Raw genomic sequence first — 16515 nt, forward strand, 5'->3', positions numbered from 1 at the left:
GAACGGGGCCCTGCCCTGTTCCCAGCCTTTATCAACAGCGCCCGTAGGAAGAGTCTGGAAGGACTGCAGCAGCTCGGCGGCGGGACAGTGGGGCTTTCAGTTTGTTTTTTGCACAAGTAGATATAAAGCAGAGAGTCCGAGCACGAGGCGCGCTCCGGTGGCCGAGAGGGACGGCCCGTGGTTCCCGGGGTCCCGCGCGCGAGGGGCGGTACTCCATGACGTCATCAGCGGGCGCCGCGCACCAGGCCGGAGCCGGAAGTGCTGTGGCAGTGGCGCGGGCCACGTGCAGACCCTCCGGGAGTCGGAGCCCGACGAGCGTCGCCGGTGAGACTCCGCAGGGCCAGGGTGGCAGTGCGCGGGTGGGGGTCGCCCTGCACTTCCCTGCAGCCTCTCATGGCCGCCCCCAGCCCTGTGCCAGCCTGGCCTGAGCCGCCCCCTGCCTCTACACAGGCCAGGCCAGTGTTTCTGTTTACTGCCCCCTGCACGTCCCCAACCTCTGCTTGCGAGCCCTTACATCTGCATCCCCCTGCCACTTGTCTGCCCAGGAGCCCGCCATAGGGGAAACTGGGGAGAGGGGGCGTTCTGCCTGGCGTGGAGGTGACCTCACGGGCCATTTGCAGCTCTTCCCTAGGTAGTCGCTCTCTCATCCTACAGCTGGAGAATGGGAACCAAGCTCCTGGAGAAGGGTGATAAGAGAGAGGGTCAGGCCCTTACTTTGTGGGAATCCTTGGGCCCCTCCTCTGTCAGTGTAGGGCCTCAGTTTCTCCATCTGTGATTTGGGCTGATGGCTTTTTTCTTAAGACCACACCAAGAAGGGCTTCAAATGTCAGGCCAGGGTGCAGCCCTATTGGGCTGTCCTAATGGACAGTGCCAGGGACTGAGCCAGCTACTCCACCCCCATTGCTCAGGATCTGGGCCTCACAGCCTTCTCTCTGGACCCCAGGTGCATATCCTGCCTCCTGGCCCCCTTACATGTTCATGCCGACACACCTCCCAGGTCCCTGGCACCTGCCAGACAGCAACACCATGAGCTTCGTGGCGTATGAGGAGCTGATCAAAGAGGGTGACACAGCCATCCTGTCACTGGGCCATGGTGCGATGGTGGCAGTGCGTGTGCAGCGTGGGGCCCAGACCCAGACCCGGCACGGCGTCCTTCGGCATTCAGTAGACCTCATTGGCCGCCCCTTCGGCTCCAAGGTGACCTGCGGCCGAGGTGGCTGGGTGTACGTGCTGCACCCCACACCTGAGCTCTGGACACTGAACCTGCCACACCGCACCCAGATCCTCTACTCCACCGACATTGCCCTGCTCACCATGATGCTGGAGCTTCGGCCAGGCTCTGTGGTCTGTGAATCGGGTGAGTTCTTCAGGTTGCCTCAGTTCATGAAGGTGGAGGTCAGACCCACTGTCCAGCCAGCCTCCAGCCTGCCCTTCCTGAACACAGGCATTATTACTCAACTTCTGTTTTAACAGGGTCTTTCTGGGGGTGCTGACCGCAGGGAGTGAGGGCAGAAGCAAGGAAGCCGGTTAGGAGACTGGTGCTGTACTCTGTGTGAGAGTTGATGGGACTGGACCAAGGCTAGCCCGCTGGAGGAGCTGGTGCCCAGGGGGGATCCTACTTGTCTAGGTGGGGTGGGGGGTGTGAACGCTGCTCGGCGCTGACCGAGGGCAGAGGGTGCCTGGCCTGGCCGTCCCTGACTGCTGCGAATGGGAGCCCCAGGCCCAGGGCTGAGAGTGCCCCTTCCTGGAGGGAGGCCAGGGCTGCTTCAGGGTGCTCACTGTGGGTGAGGAGCCAGCCCCGTGCTCATCCCAGGCCAGCACCATTGTCCCTGAGCCCAGAGCCTAGAGTGCAGATGGAAGTGCCTGAAGGCAGCTGTTCCCAGCCTCTGCACATGTGTGCACCCGCGTACACACACACACGCAGGTGCTGGGGATTGAAGCATGCACCCTAGCCAAGAGCAGCCCAGGCCCAGGTGTGCCTAGATTTCCAGCATGTTTTTCGTGGGCCGGGCATCTGGGTTCCAAAGTCACGAAGAGTTCCCCGTAGCGCTGCTGCCAACATTTGGAGGCTTCAAGCCATCTGCATCCCTCTCTTTGTCCACATGGAGGGCCTCAGTTTCTCCATGTGGACAATTGGATGGTTCTTTTTGCCCAGCCAAGCACTTTGAAATGGGGAGAGTCAGATGCAGAGCCTGGGCAGTGAGCGGGTCAGAGAGTGGGTGGGGCCTGGGCAGAGGCTGACTGCTAGGCACCAGGGCAGCTGGGGGGTGGACGGGATTCAGGGCCAGCTCATCCCCTGCTTCCCCCTGTGCATCCGCAGCCAGGGCCTCGCTCCACTCGGCTGAAAAGTGCTGTCGGCGAGCGTGCTTCTGGGCTCCTCTGATGCGCCAGCTTCCCTTCTAGGAACCGTGGCTACAGCCGTGACCAGACAGACCAAGTTTCTGCTTCTCAAAGGGGACAGACAGGAAGCCCACTGTGACCGTTACGGTGTTGTTGATTGCTGGGGGGCTTGGGGAACAGGGCTGCGTGTTTGAGGGTGACTCAGAGAGGGGTCCCTCCAGCTAGGGGTGTCAGGGAGGACCTCTCTGAGGAGGGAGCAGTGAGTTGTATGTGGTTGAATGTGATGGGAAGGTGGTACCAAGAGCCAAAGGGGAGGGTCACCCCAGGGAGAGTCTTGCAGAGACCCTGCGCGAGGGGCCGTCAAGGAGACCAGCGTGGCAGGAGCAGGGATGAGGTCAGGGAGGAAGGGGGTGCTGCTCGGGAGTCACGAGGAGTCCGACTCCGCCGTGCGTGGAAAGGGCAGAGGCCTGGTCTGACCGCGGGGAGAGAGAATCCGCGGCTGTGTTGAGGTGACTGAAGGCGGGGGTCGGGGCTGTTACGGGGAGCCGGGAGCGGGGCCCGGGCGGGCACGGCAGGCAGCTGGGGAGAAGGGCTCCCAGAGAGATGGGGGAGGAGGTGCAGGAGTTACCTGTGGGGAAGGGGAGGGCTCCTCCGAGGCGTCTGGCTGGGCAGTCATGTCACCAGCTGGTTCGGGAGGCTTGGCAGGGAGTGGATTTGGGCTGGATCGGGTCCAGCTCTGCACCTGTAAATGCTGGGCGCTGTTTGCGGTCGCGGGGGAGGTGATCGGTGTGCAGTGGGCGCCCGGGCGTCTTCGTGAGGCCTGGCGCCTGGAGCAGCGAGGTGGGGGAAGGTCACGGGGGGTGACCGGGGGACGCAGGCCCGGCTGGACACTGCAGGACAGGAAGGCTGGCAGAGGGGCAGCCGTGAAGGAAGCTGAGGAGTGGCCCGTGAGGCTGGGGGAAAACAGAGACGATGACGTGGGGGGCACATTGGTCACCGTGTCTCTGGTCGCGCAAGGTGAGGGCAGAGCTGCACCCCGTGTGGTGGGAGCGGATCGGGGGGGAGCAGGAAGATGGACTGACCTGAGTCCCTCGGGGAGCTTGGGCCCAGCCACCACGTGGGACGATTCCAGTCCCCTCGATCTGCTCTGCACAGAGCCTGCAGGGCCACGGGCCAGTCCCGGCCCCTCTCGGGACCCGTCTTCGGGGCTCCAGGTCTGTGCAGCAGAGTCTCTCCAGAGCCGGGGGTGGTCAGGGCTGCCACCCTCCCCTCTGGACCCACGGCGGACATCGATGATCAGTCAGCTCCCTCCTCTCCCCCTGCCACACATGCAGCCTCCGTGTCCCAGGACCCCTCAGGGAGCTACAGACTGGTGCCTGCTGGTAACCCGGGGTCGGCTGACCTCGTGGGCCCTTGATGGGTCCCTCATAGTGCGGGTGGGCTCGTTTCCCGTCTGACACCCGTCCCGTCCCGCTAGGCACCGGCAGCGGCTCCGTGTCGCACGCCATCATCCGCACCATCGCACCCACGGGCCACCTGCACACGGTGGAGTTCCACCAGCAGCGGGCGGAGAAGGCTCGGGAGGAGTTCCAGGAGCATGGCGTGGGCCGATGGGTGACCGTGCGCACCCAGGACGTGTGCCGCAGCGGCTTCGGCGTGAGCCGCGAGGCGGACGCTGTCTTCCTGGACATCCCCTCGCCTTGGGAGGCCGTGGGCCATGCCTGGGACGCCCTGAAGGTTGAAGGTGAGCGGGGGGGGGGGGGTCTGGGAGGGGTGTGGCCAGGCCAGGGCCACTTTCGGCCTGAGCGGGGGTGGGTCAGGGCAGCGGGGGAGTCATGGGGAGGTCGCCCAGGGAGAGGGTGAGAGTGAGAGGGGTCAGGACTGGGGAGGGTGGGCCTCCACCTGGGCTCCTGCCCCTTGGCCTGGCCCCACTCCCACCCCAAGGTGGGAGGTGTCTCGAGTCCCTGGGGAATGTGGCATCCCTGCCTGAGTGAGAGGCGGGCCCTGCACCCCTGGGCTTGCCAGAGGTCAGAGGGCAGCCCCTCACCCCAGCCAGTGCCTGCAGAGTCTCCCTTCCCCACCCGCCGCCACAGCCAGGCTAATGCACCCCTTTTAGGGAAGATGCTGGGTGCAGAGGCTGGAAGGTCGGCTCCGAGCCAGGAAAGTGCTGGCGAGGCCCTGGGTTTTTCCCTTTTCTGGAGAAGTTGTTGGCTCAGGCAGCCGGGCCGTCCTCCTGCCCGCTGAGCAGTGCAGCACGAGGGGGCGGGAGAGGCAGGCCAGGGCGCCCCAAGGAAGGCCTGCCCCTCGGAAAGACAGACGCCAAAGGCGGCCATAGGGTCCCAGCGGGGCCCCTGCCTGCTGGCTCAAGCTCAGCCCTGGACTCCTGTGTCCTGGTCTCTGCTGAGGTGGCCTGGGGCTGGGGAGAGGGGCAGCGCTGGCTTCCCCACACCTCTGCCCGCTCCGGCTTTGCCCCCTGGACACCTGCAGGTCCTCGCTGCTCCAGGGACACCAGCGGGCCCAGGCCTCGGACCCCAAGGCCGCAGCCGGTCGCGCAGCCGTGGCTGAGCCCAGGCAGTCCCTGCCCTGGGCTCCCTCCTGCCGAGGGAGCCATGCTGTGTGTTGTCCCGTCCCCTCCGCCCCGCTAAGCCCCGTTCTCTGGATCTGCTTGTTCTGGCCCAGAGGCTCCCGACTTCCTCGTGGGTCTGGCGTTTCTCCAGCTTGGCCCGGCGAGGTGCGGCCGCGGGCTCTCTGGGCCTCTGGCTGACGAGCAGGCTCAGGCCCCAGTTCCTCGGCTGTGTGCACAGGGGTTGCGGCCCCTCTTGGGGGTGACCCTGTGCCCTCTGGGTTCACGTCAACCTCACGCTCTGCCTCCAAGCCCAGGCCTCCCAGCTGACCACCTGGGGGTCTGTGTCCCACGTGTGGCTGAGGTGACCAGGCCTCAGGGATCTCTAGGGGCTGGCCTGGGCCACGTCCCTTCCCCTAGCCAGCCTGCTGGATGTGTGGGCGAGCCCTGGTGGGAGGCGGCAGGAAGGGGCTGCGGCTCCCGCCCCCTCTCCCTCACCCTTGGTCCGTGGGGCTCCGCTCAGAGTGGGCACCTCGTGTTCCCAGGAGTGGGCGACAGCCTGTAATTTCCTGTGACAGCCGCAGCCCCCGCCCCCGAGGCTGCTCTGTGTGGTTGAAGCTGTTCAGGCCCAGCACTCTGGCGGCTGCCGTGCCAAGGCTCCGCGCTGGCCCCGACCCTCAGCTGCCTGGTGGGAATCAGGGGTGGCGGTGCCCTCTGGAAGCCCAGGGAGATCAGGGTGGTGGGCTGGGCCCGTGGCGGCGCGTGAGAGGGCTTTGTTTGGGCAGGGCCCTGCCCTGTGGCTGCAGAAGAGCTTTTGCCCCCGGCCCCGGCCCGGCTCCCCTACTCTGGGGCTGCTGGGGCCGCAGCTCTTTGTGGCCAGAGGGCTTGGTGGGGGCTTCATGGCCTCGGACCCCAGGGCAGGGGTCGGGGCATCCACCCTCCTCAGCTCTCACAGTGGGGTCTCGCAGCGCCCACTCCCGAAGGGACTGGGGGTGCATTGCCTCTGCCCTGCAGTCCCAGGCCGCAGACGCCCGGGCCAGAGGAGGCTGCCAGGCGGGCGGGGCTCTGGGGGCGGCCCCTGCCCTCTGACCCCGTGTCCTCCTGCGCAGGCGGGCGCTTCTGCTCCTTCTCCCCGTGCATCGAGCAGGTGCAGCGCACGTGCCAGGCGCTGGCGGCCTGCGGCTTCTCGGAGCTCAGCACCCTGGAGGTGTTGCCCCAGGTCTACAACGTGCGCACCATCAGCCTGCCCGCGCCCGACCTGGGGGCCAGTCCGGGCCCCGACGCCGGCCCCTTCCGCAGCGGCATGCCCATGAAGGAGACCGTGGGCCACACCGGCTACCTGACCTTTGCCACCAAGACCCCGGGCTAGTGAGCCGCCTGCAGGAGCTCCAGGGAGCTGGGAGCACCGCGGGGCCGGACGGGGAGGCGAAGCTCGGCCAGAGGCTGCCTTATATGGTCGGCGGGTGCCAGCCGGGGCCTGTGTTTAGAAACGGACGGACGCGGGGTGGGGCGGGGCCGGGGGCCTCCCGGGCAGCTGAGTGGGGCTGCCACGGTGGAACAGCATCCGGCCCCCGGGGAGGGAGGCCTCCCGCCCACGTCACCGCCGTGGTCAGCGTCCCCGTCCTGCTGCTCTTTGTTGCCACTCACCGTCTCCACTGCCGTAGGCTCTCCTGGATGTTGAGGCCCGAGAGTGCAGGTGGCGGGGTGCAGGTCTGACCCTTCCCAGGTGGCCCCAAACGAGGAGGGAGGAAACGGGGGTTGCAAAGACCCGGAGGAGGAGGGCCAGGGACCCCCATGGTCCAGCTGCCCGGCATCTGAGGCGACCCCGCTGTGTGGCCTCAGGTCTGACCCCACCCCTCTGGGCAGTGCACAGGCCGCGTGGGCATGTCCCCAGATTCCCGCTGGCGAAGGGCCGGGGCAGCCCCGCTGATTCGCTTCTGCCTCCGGGAAGTACCTCTGCGGCCCTGGCCCAGCCAGAGCCCTCTCGTGTCGATGCGTGCGAACACGCAGCGTCATGTAGGGAAGAGCTGGGCAGGGCGGGAACGTGCTTCCGGTGGCTGGCCAGTCGGGTCAGAGCCACTCGGTGCCCCTGCCGCTCACAGGAGCCGCAGGGATGTGGGGATGGGGGCGTGCACCCAGGATGGAGGGGGCGACGCCAACCCTGCCCTGGCCTGCTCTCCAGCTCTGGTGCACGGCTGGCATCCCTCCCGCCCTGCTGCTCGAAGGGCCTGGGTGCCTGCCCTTGGCCTCAGCCAGCCGTCAGGAGACTCGGTGACCCCAGGTCGGCGCGAGAGCCCCAGGGTACCGGGCTGGCCTGAGGCTGGTCCCCGACCACCCCTGGCAGAGAAATAAAACACTGTTGCCCCTGCTGTGCTGACTGGTCCACCCTGGTGCCCCACGAGGCCAGACCTCCACTCCCCACACCAGCATCCAGGCTGGACCTCCCTGCACGTGGCCCCCCGGCCCCTGCTCCTTCCTCTCCCAGGGCAGACACCACAGGGGCTCTGGACTCCAGGACAATGGCCTGGGACATGGTGGACAAAGGGACAAGTGTGTGGCCACCCCCACCCAGCTGCAGAAAGGGCCACTTGTTCCTGGGAAGGGTGGGGGCGGGGGGGGGGAGAGAGTCCCTGGCTGTGTGTGCGCGCGCGCGCGCGCGTGTGTGTTTCCTTCCGTCCATGTCCGGCTGGGCCTTCCGTCTGCAGCCCGGCCTGGGCACCTGGGTTGCCCCTCTTGTTGCCGGAAGGGCCCAGAACTCAAGAAGGACCTCCCAGGCCTGCTGTCCTGGCCCCAGGCCACCACCCAGGCTTTGGGGGTCCTTGTAGGGATACCAAGTGAGGTGGGCCTACAAGAGGACCAGTCTCCTGCTGGCAGCATCACAGGGCCAGGGGCGCCTTCTGTCTTCTGGTAAGACCTGTGTCCCCTCAGAGACCCTGGTGTCCCTAGAAGCCCTTGCCCTACTCCAGGGGTCATGTCCCCCCTTCAAGGACCTGTCCTGACCTCTGACCAAATGCCTAGTCTGGGGACAGAGGAGGGACCTGGGCTTTCCTTGGCCTTCAGGAAAGGCCTGTGAGGTGTCTGATGTAGGGCATAGGCCTCCTCTGCAGGCCTGGCTCTGCCTGTTCTCCAGGGCTATGGCCCTGGGTGCGTCACTGGAGCCTGCACTTGGGTCCGTGTGAGGTGGAAGGGAAAGCCCAGGATGGATGAAGGGCGGAGGGCCACCAGGGTAGGGGTCAGGAGGCCTGGATCCCTGTCCACGCTTGCAGTTGCACGCACAGAGCTGCTCTCAAGTATGGGGCCCTCCAGCGCCTTGACTGTCTGCCAGGCCCTGCACACGAGCCCCCAGGGCTCCACTGGGCCTCTATCCCATGCCGGGGGCCTCAGCCTGGAGCCCCACCTGGCCGCAAGCCAGCAGTGAACTCCTGCGCATCCTTCAAAGCCCCTCAAGTGTCTCTCAGAGCTTCCCACCCCCACACACCGAGGCAAGAGCGTCTTGCTCAACCACGTCTTCTGCTCCCACACATCCCATGCTGGTGATCAGCCCTGTAGGGCTGCCCCTAGCCTGGGAGCCCCTTCAGGCAGACAGCAGAAGCCAAGCGGCCTCACAAACCGCACATGGGGAGCTTGACGCCCGGAGGGTCAGGGCCAGGGTCCGTGGTGAGTGACCGATCAGCAGGTCACTTGGTCACCTCCTCGAGGCAGGAGCCTAGGGCTGGTCACAGGACGAGGATTCACCCGGAAAGTCCCCGTCCAGCCCCAGACTCCCACCTCTGGCCTTCAGTTTTTCCTCGGAAGTTCCTGCGCCTGCCCAGCCCTGGTCTGAGTGGCTGAGACGTGACACATCAACTCCCTCCGCTGCAGCCCCCGCTCCCAGGTCTGAGCCCGGGAAGCAGATGGCCACTCAGACTCACTCACCTGCCCTGAGGGCCCTGGGCCAGGATCCCACCTTCGGGCCAGGATCAGGGCCTGCCTCTGGGCTGTCTCCAGCTGCCTCCCCCCGGAAGCCCCCCGGGCTTTGCCCCCGCAGCCCCAATGTGAGCTGCTCCTGTCCTCCCTGTGCTTCACCGTCACCTGCCTTGGAGGGGCTCGTGCCCTGCACCCAACCTGGGGCAGTGTGGGCTGGGGGCTCGGGGCGGTTGTTGGATGGGTGTTGGTTGGTTCAAGGGATGCCAGGCCCCTGGAGGCTGTACCCTGTCTAGCAGAGGGCGACAAGGAAGGTCATCTGCATGAGGACAAGTCAGGGGATGGGCTTCCCCACACCTGCCCCCCTCAACCCTTAGGTCTGCAGGAAGGCCCCCCTTCCCGTCCCCTTCCCTCTGCCTCCATGGCCTCTGTTCTCCCAGGGCTGCCGGCTCTCCGGCCTCTAGTCTGCGTGCTGGAGGGAGGGTGGGCTGCGAGGGACCCTGGCCCAGGGAGATGATGCAGCTCCTACCCCATCCCAGCCCACTGCACAGGGAGAGAAACAGGCCCAGCAGAGATGAGGCAGATCCAGGCCTCCTCCACCCACCCACCCAGGACCTCCCATATCTGACACTCTCCCACCCATGTGGTTGTCTAGGGAGGTCAAAGGAGACTTGCTGCTGCAGTCATGGAAGGCTCCTTGGAAGAGGCGACGGTCTGCAGGGTGTGGAGGGGCTGGTGGAAATTGGAGGTGGGTGAGCTGGAGGCCTCCCCAGGGGGCAGCAGGAGGCCCCAGGCAGGACAGCTTCCTGCAGGCCCAGGAGGATGAAAGGGAAAGCGCAGGAGAGGCTGCTTTGGAGCCCCAGGCTGGTAGTGCCTGCCGTGTGCAAGGCTGCTCTGAGTACAGGCCAGTCACGGGACCCAGTGCTCTGCTCTGCCCGGGGGCTCTCGGGCTCGCGTGCCAGCCTGGGGGTGTTCCTGCCTCCTAGTGGGGCTCAGGTGAGAGTGTCCCTGGGTTGGCCCTGCTGGAGGAGGGAGCGTGCAGATGGGGGCCCAATCCTTAGGTCGGTCCTCTTCACCAACCTCGGGCGCTCTCAGGCAGCAAATGGGGGTCGAGCATCTGCCAGTGGCCCGCTGGTGCCGGGGACCCAGACCTTCAGGGCAGCCTGGCCTGCCCTCGAGGGCTCCCGGGAGGCAAAGACTGCAGGTGGGATGTGCACGGCTGGAGCAAAGCACGGAAGGGGGTGGGGTGAGACAGGAAGGCCTCGCCAGGACGTGGCCTCGGCGGTCACGGGGAAACACGGAGTCTGGACTGGGCCCGGCAGTCAGCCTGTCCTCAACAGGGATAACCAGACCCTGCTCTGCCCTCGGGAGGATGCACTTAAGGGCTCAGGCGCCGGGTCTGCCGGGGTCACATCCTCCCTCTGGCGCCACGTTGACGAGTCCCTCCCTCCGTGCAGAGGTGAACACAGTGCCTGCCTAGTGGGGGGATGGGGGTGGGGGAAGCTGCTGCTGTGAGATTAAGTGTCGTGTCAACGTTTGGACTGTCCGTGTCCACAGAATGTCTCAATGATTATTAGCGCTAGTGGGAAACACCGCCCTTTCCAGGAAGACCCCTGGCCTTCTTTCAGATTCCAAGGCCGGAATATGGGGGCCACTTATGAATCTGAGGAATGTCCTCTGCACTTTGTGACACTTGAATAGCTTTTTGAACCTTCAGGGGCACTTGAATAGTTCATCAGAAGACTTGACATTGAGACTTTTCGGGAAAATCCAGGTCATCCAGTCACTGTGCTTATAGTTAGTTGTATAATAAAACTAAAAATTGAGAACATTGGGCCGTGCACAGGCAGATGGCACTCAACTGACCTCCACAATTTTTGCGGTAGGTGTACTAGTTAGCTGTCACCACAGACGTGCTGCATAACAAATAATCCCCCGCCCCCCAATACTCAGAGTCTTAAAGCAGCAGCCAGTTCCTCTGTTGGGTCTGTAGCTTGACTGCTCTTGGCTGACCTCTGCCAGGCTCGTCCATGTGTGGGGGCTGAGCTGATGTAAACTCTGCTCTGCTCCACCCTTTCCTCCTGGGACTGTGACTCTTATCACGTCCTGTGGCTCAGGCGCAGTAGGGGCGAGCCTGGTCATGCAGGCGCTTTTCAAGCCTTTGGTCACATGGCCTAACCTCAGATCCTGGTGGAGAGAGAGACCCTGTGATTTTAGGGGAGGAGCTGCAGGGCTGCTGGCACAGGGCATGGGGGCTGGGGCTTGCAGGTCCTCAGCCAGCGGGGTTGAGACAGCCAGGCTCGCCAGGCAGCCTTTCTTGCCCTCCTCTGTGGGTGTGTGTGTGTGTGTGTCTGGGCCCGGCCGCAGGATGAGGGCATTTCCTTGTGTGTGTGTGTGTGTGTGTGTGTGTCTGTCCGGGCCCGGCCACAGGATGAGGGCATTTCCGTGTGTGTGTGTGTGTCTGTCTGTCTGTCTGTCTGGGCCCAGCCGCAGGATGAGGGCATTTCTGTGTGTGTGTGTGTGTGTGTGTGTGTCTGGGCCCGGCCGCAGGATGAGGGCATTTCAAAGTCAGCCTGCCTCCGAAGCAGCAGCGTTGGCGGGAGGGAATAACTCCACTCCCACCAGGCTGAGAATAGCTCAGAATTGGGTCACGCTCCCCAAGAGCTCCGGTCACAGCCTCCAGCCTTTGAGGATAATCAGCTTTCTCCCCGACATCTGTCCCTTCAAAGAGGAGGGCAGGCCGGGTGCGGGCACATTCTTAGAAGGAGCGGAGGGGATCGGGACGGGGCGGGGAGTCTGTTAGTGGCTGGCCCCTTCCTTCCCTCCCCCGCTTCCCTTGCTGACCCCGCTCCATTCATGTCCCCTGCCTGGCAGGCCACTTCCACCCTTCCTGCCCACCCTGCCACTTCCCTCATCCCCGGGGCCCATCAGCCCCTGCCCAGGGCCAGGTGATGTGAGAAAGCTCTGAGGGTGCCCCCACCCTCCTGCCCTGACTCCTTCCTGGGCTCTCTTTCCTTCTGTCCTGGGTAAAGGTGATGGTGGGGAGTGCGCAGCCCCCCTCTCCAAGGATGCAGGAGGCTCAGGTCTCTCCAGCCTTCAGGCTCTGACATCCTGCTCCCCACTTGGGCCCAACGTGGAGTGCAGCCCCTTGGCCTGCCAGAGGAACTGGAATCCCTCAAACTGCTCTTTTCTTTCGCGCCTTGATGAACCTAAGCAGCACGGTAACAACTATGGAAGCTTCCAGCACCAGCTTCCTGGCTCTTTCCGAGGCTGCGCTGTTGTCAACATGAGCTTAGTTTTCCCTCCCTTTGGTTGGATTGTTTGTGCCGACGCCCCAGGCCCTTCTGGGATCACTGTGTCTCCCAGTGGCTCCATCGCAGAGGCCCCTGGGCTCCCAGATTGACAGCAGCAGGGGGACAACAAGGCAACGCAGTGCGGACGCTTCTTTTGGTTCAGCTGGGCCATTTGAAGGCCGAGTGGATGTTTCATGGGTTTAGGGATGACAGCGTTTTTAGGTGTGCTAATGATACTATGAAATGATACGGTGGCTGCCATCGGCCTCAAAATAACCTGGGTGGGGTGAGGGGGAGGGAGATCCGAAACCCTGGTCCCCTGGGACCAGGAAGCCTTTGGGATTCTCTCTACTTTCACCTTTCTTTGCCGTTTTCCATGATAGAGTTTTGTTCTGTTTTGTTTTGTTTTAAAGGAGAAATGCTCCAGGCCACTTAACCATTTCTTTGCTCTTGACTCCCCAGCCCTGGAGGAGGTCAACCAGATCAGTGCCCAGGGTCACTAGCCCCAGCCTCCCCTCCCAGGGCCACCAGGCTCCTCCTACATCGAGGGCGGTGGTGTGTCCCTCGGGTTCTCCAGCACTGGGGGCAGGGACAGCAGCTCACGCGCTGTGGGGCAGGAGAGAGACACAGAGGGTTGGTCCCCGGCAGGGGCAACGGTGAGCCGTCCACTCTCTGCTCCCCTCAGCGTGGATCCAGTGGCCGCAGACCCAGGAGCCAGCTTGCTGTGGTGGAGCCTGGGCCTTGGGAGCAGCTCCCAGCCTTGCAGGGTGGGAGGGGGAGGGCTGCAGGACGTCCTCACCTCCTGCCTCGGAGGGGGTGCTGCCCGCTCCAGGAGACGGCCGCTTTTCTGGCCTCTCCAGCTCCAGACAGCCACCCTGTGTTGGCTTCCAGACCCTCCCTGTAGCCCTGTACCCCCTTTGTCCACCCTGCTGCCACCAATAGGCCTGACCTCATGCCATGCCCCCAGAAGGTAGCTAAGGGATTCATTCGATTGCAGTGTAATTCCCATACGAGGATGGACCCGTTTAACAGTCCAGCTCCAGGAGTGCTGGACCCACGTATGCACCCCTGGACCCCCGCTGTCCCTCCCTAGTCTGTCTCCGCACCTATCCCAAACGGACACTCGGCTGCCTTGTGTCACTGTCATTACATTTGCCGAGAAAATGAATCTAAGCGGGCGAGTGAACCAGGGGATGGGACGAGGTCTGAACACAGCCTCTTTCCGTGGTGTCAGGGAGCACCGACAGGGCCAGCAGCGGACACACGGCTCCGCAGGACCCAGGCTGCTGGGCACGCCGATGGGAAGGCTCTGAGCCGCTGGACACACTCGGGTGAGCAAGGCCCGGGCCTGCGGAGGCGAGGGCCCTGCCGAGGAATGCGGGTGGCCGCCTGTGGGGCGGGGGCTGCGGGGGCGACAGACAGAGGCTTGTTGCTAAGCTACGGCCACAATGGACATTCCGGGCACCAGGCAACTGGGACAGAGACGGGAGGAGGACGGGGGGCCCAGGCCACCCCCACCCCCAGCTCTGCTGTCCCCCAGGACGTGAGGCATACGCTGCCCGGCCCCGCGGGGCCTCCGACATCCAGGCCCACTAGCCGGGCACCCAGTGGGGAGGGTGGCCAGCGCGGGCTTCTGCAGCTCAGGCTGACCCAGCCCTCCGTGCCAGCCACCTCCTCTGGGCCTCTGTCTCCTCTGCCCCGTGCTTCCTGGCCGGTCCCCCCAAGGCTCAAGTGCAGGCTCTCACGGGGTCCCGGGCAGAGCTCAGAGGGTTTGGGGGGCCTCCGCCCCCCAAGCCCTTAGCCTCGGCACCTCCGCTTTTGGCCACACCCGGCCGGGGCTGGCTCTGCTGGTGGCCACGCCCGGCAGGGCCCCGGGCCCCAGGCCCCCGGCGGCTGGCCCCGGTGTCCAGCGCGGCCTCTGTTTGTCTGGGACAAGACAAGGGGTAGGTCGGCTCCCTTTGGGCTCCACTTCCTTCCTCCGTGGAGAGACTGCTAAGGATCTCAGGGCCCAGGGCCGCCAGCTGGTGCCCAGTGGCGGGGGCTCGGCGGCCCTTCCCACCCCTCTGATGGGTGGGACCAAGCTCCTGGTCCGTCCATCGGGCCTTGGCCCTCGCAGTTCCCGCTTCCAGCGGCCCAGGGCCCCCTCCACCAGGGCGGCTGAGCCGCCAGGTCCCCTGCAGCCCCGAGAGGCAGACATCCCAGGAGCCCACCCAGGCCTGTCTCCCACTGCACAGTGCCGGGGCCCCAGATGGACTGCACAGTCCTAGCGGGCCCGACCGTGTCCAAGCTCTGCGGCCACAGTTACGGCATCGGAGTCCACCAGGCACCGTCTCTGCACTTGCCCAGCTTTTGTCTCTGTTCTCTGCTACCCTGTCTTTGCTGACCCCCACCGGGCCGGCCCCCCGGCCCCTGCCCGAGGAGGTGCCCAGTGCAATCTGACTCATCCTCACTGTGGACGCTTGGCAGAAGGGTGAGAGTTTCTCCCAGCCCCACCGGCTGGGGGCTGGGTGGTTTGGGGCAAAAGACTTGCCCTCTCTGAGCCTCAGCCCCCCCACCCCCTGTGGAACACGGTACGCCCAGGAGCTCCCTGGCTGGGCTTAGGCGGTTTCCCGCATGGGGACGTGCCCAGGCCTGCAAGCCCCTCACCCCACCACACACACATGCACAGAGATGAATGCACAGGTGCACGTGCCAGGCGTCGTGGGATCCAGGGAGATAGTAGTTTCAGAGCCGCCCCCCCCCCCCCCCCCCCGTGCCCAAGCCCACCCCAGGGTGCTTCCTTATGCCGGCCTCATGGTTCCCCTCCCCCTCCTGCAGCCCTCATCCTTGAAGCTTGCCTGCCTGTCCTGTGACCCAGACAGACAGCTGGACACAGACCCTCCCACACCAGGCCAAGACCCGCGCCCCACCCCCCCAAGAGCTGCCTGGGCCCAGCAAGGCGTCTGGGGTGGAGTCTGCACCTCAACAGGTGCTGCCACTTATCAGGAGCAAAGCCAGGGGAGGAGGCCGCTCCCCTCCCCTCCCCCACTCCATCCACTTCCCAGGGAGGCAGCCTGGGCCTCTCCAAGGCCGAGCAGGGGCCCCTCGGGGTCTCTTCTAGGCCAAAGCTGAGGACAAAGAGGCAGCTGCCAGCAGGGCGGGTTGGGGGGCCTCGGCCTTTGTGAGCACAGGGCCCCTCCTGGTGACCTCATCACAGCCCAGAGAAGGGCCCTTTCTTCCCAAGGCGGCCGTTGGGAATCTGCCTGGGGACAAAGCGGCTGCCCGGCAGGGGACCAGTGAGGGGCTGGCCCCCCCATGGCATAAATTAGGGGGGCTGAAGTGGGGGAGGGGAGGGCAGGGTGGCTGCAGCTGGTGCGCGGAGGAAGGCACGCACAGACGGCCACCGAACCCCCCCGCACACACTGGTGCACGAGCTGCCCCCCTCCGAGGCTCATTCATTCATCTCTACTTCATTCATTCCACACATGGCCACTGGGCACTGGCCCTGGGGACGCAGAAGAGCATCCGGAGGAGGAAGGAGTGAATGGACAGGTGATGGCTGGGGCTCCCAGTCTGGAGGGGGGATTGGGACAGCCAGTCACCGTGGTCCCCAGGCTCCAGGGCTGAGCAGGGAGCTAGTCCATCCAAGCAGGTGCTCGGGACACCCACAGCTGCATGTCTGTCCCTGTGGGGAAACCAAGGCCCAGCAGGTGGCCGGGCCTGAGGTCACAGAGCAGCCTCTCAGCCTGGCCAGCTCCCCAGGTGAGGTCAGGAAGACATCTGGTTTTCAATGAGATCAGTGGTGTCGGGTGACATCCACCCCCTGTGGGGCCCAGGGCTCCACAAGCATCCTCACTGCTTTGCTGGCCCGCGGCCCTCCCTCTTCAGGGCACCTCCCCTGCACCAGAGATGACCCCTGGGTGAGGCCTTGCTGGGTCAGATGGCTCAGGGTGGCCGGTGGTGGCAGGGCATGTCGACATCACAGATAGTGCCCGGCCAGCACAGGTCACCCAGAGCGCCTCTTGGGCTGTCCCATGGATGCCCTAGATCTCCTCTGTGGCCTGCTGAGCCCCACTGGGCATCGGAGACACCTGCCCCCATCCCCGAGGCTCTGAGTGCACCAGGGCCCCAGGCCGGGCGGGCTTCCTGCAGGCGGAGGCAACAGGGCAGATGGCCCTGAGTGTCAGGCCGGGTCCAGGAGGCATGCGCAGGAGACCTGGTACTGTCAGCAGGGCTATGTCAGGCCCAGGGGGTCTCCTTCAAAGAGTGACAGCCCTCCCCACCTCCCCCACCAGCCATGAGTAGGATCTGGCCCTGCGTCCTGTCCACACTGAGCACAGAGGCTGAGAGGGTGTCTGAGCGTGTGGAGGGCACCAGCTCCGGGTTCCGTGCCCAGGGCTCCTGGGCCCCCCTCTCACCCAGATGCTGTTCTGACTT

The 16515-nt window shown here is 65.0% G+C and overlaps 1 protein-coding gene across 2 annotated transcripts; it reads left to right on the plus strand.

Annotated features, from left to right (window-relative positions):
- The first annotated feature begins 240 nt into the window (after window positions 1–240).
- TRMT61A (tRNA methyltransferase 61A) lies at window positions 241–7293 on the plus strand. 2 transcript variants are annotated; one of them, XM_030883266.3, is made up of 4 exons: window positions 241–324; window positions 944–1357; window positions 3818–4084; window positions 6013–7293. In XM_030883266.3, exons 2-4 carry the CDS (start codon window positions 973–975, stop codon window positions 6270–6272), a joined length of 912 nt encoding a protein of 303 aa, XP_030739126.2. In that variant the 5' UTR covers window positions 241–324; window positions 944–972; the 3' UTR covers window positions 6273–7293. The 2 variants fall into 2 exon arrangements, with proteins under 2 accessions (XP_030739126.2, XP_030739127.2); XM_030883267.3 differs by having other exon boundaries at window positions 251–324; window positions 998–1357.
- The last annotated feature ends 9222 nt before the right edge of the window (window positions 7294–16515 follow it).

Source organism: Globicephala melas, chromosome 2, assembly GCF_963455315.2.
Source record: "Globicephala melas chromosome 2, mGloMel1.2, whole genome shotgun sequence".
Classification (NCBI taxonomy): domain Eukaryota; kingdom Metazoa; phylum Chordata; class Mammalia; order Artiodactyla; family Delphinidae; genus Globicephala; species Globicephala melas.

Excerpts from the sequence above, each read along its gene's own strand:
- TRMT61A (XM_030883266.3), top strand. The coding sequence starts at position 973 with ATGTTCATGCCGACACACCTCCCAGGTCCCTGGCACCTGCCAGACAGC. Across the intron at positions 1,358-3,817 it reads CTCTGTGGTCTGTGAATCGG|GCACCGGCAGCGGCTCCGTG; the intron begins GTGAGTTCTTCA and ends CCGTCCCGCTAG. Across the intron at positions 4,085-6,012 it reads GGACGCCCTGAAGGTTGAAG|GCGGGCGCTTCTGCTCCTTC; the intron begins GTGAGCGGGGGG and ends CCTCCTGCGCAG.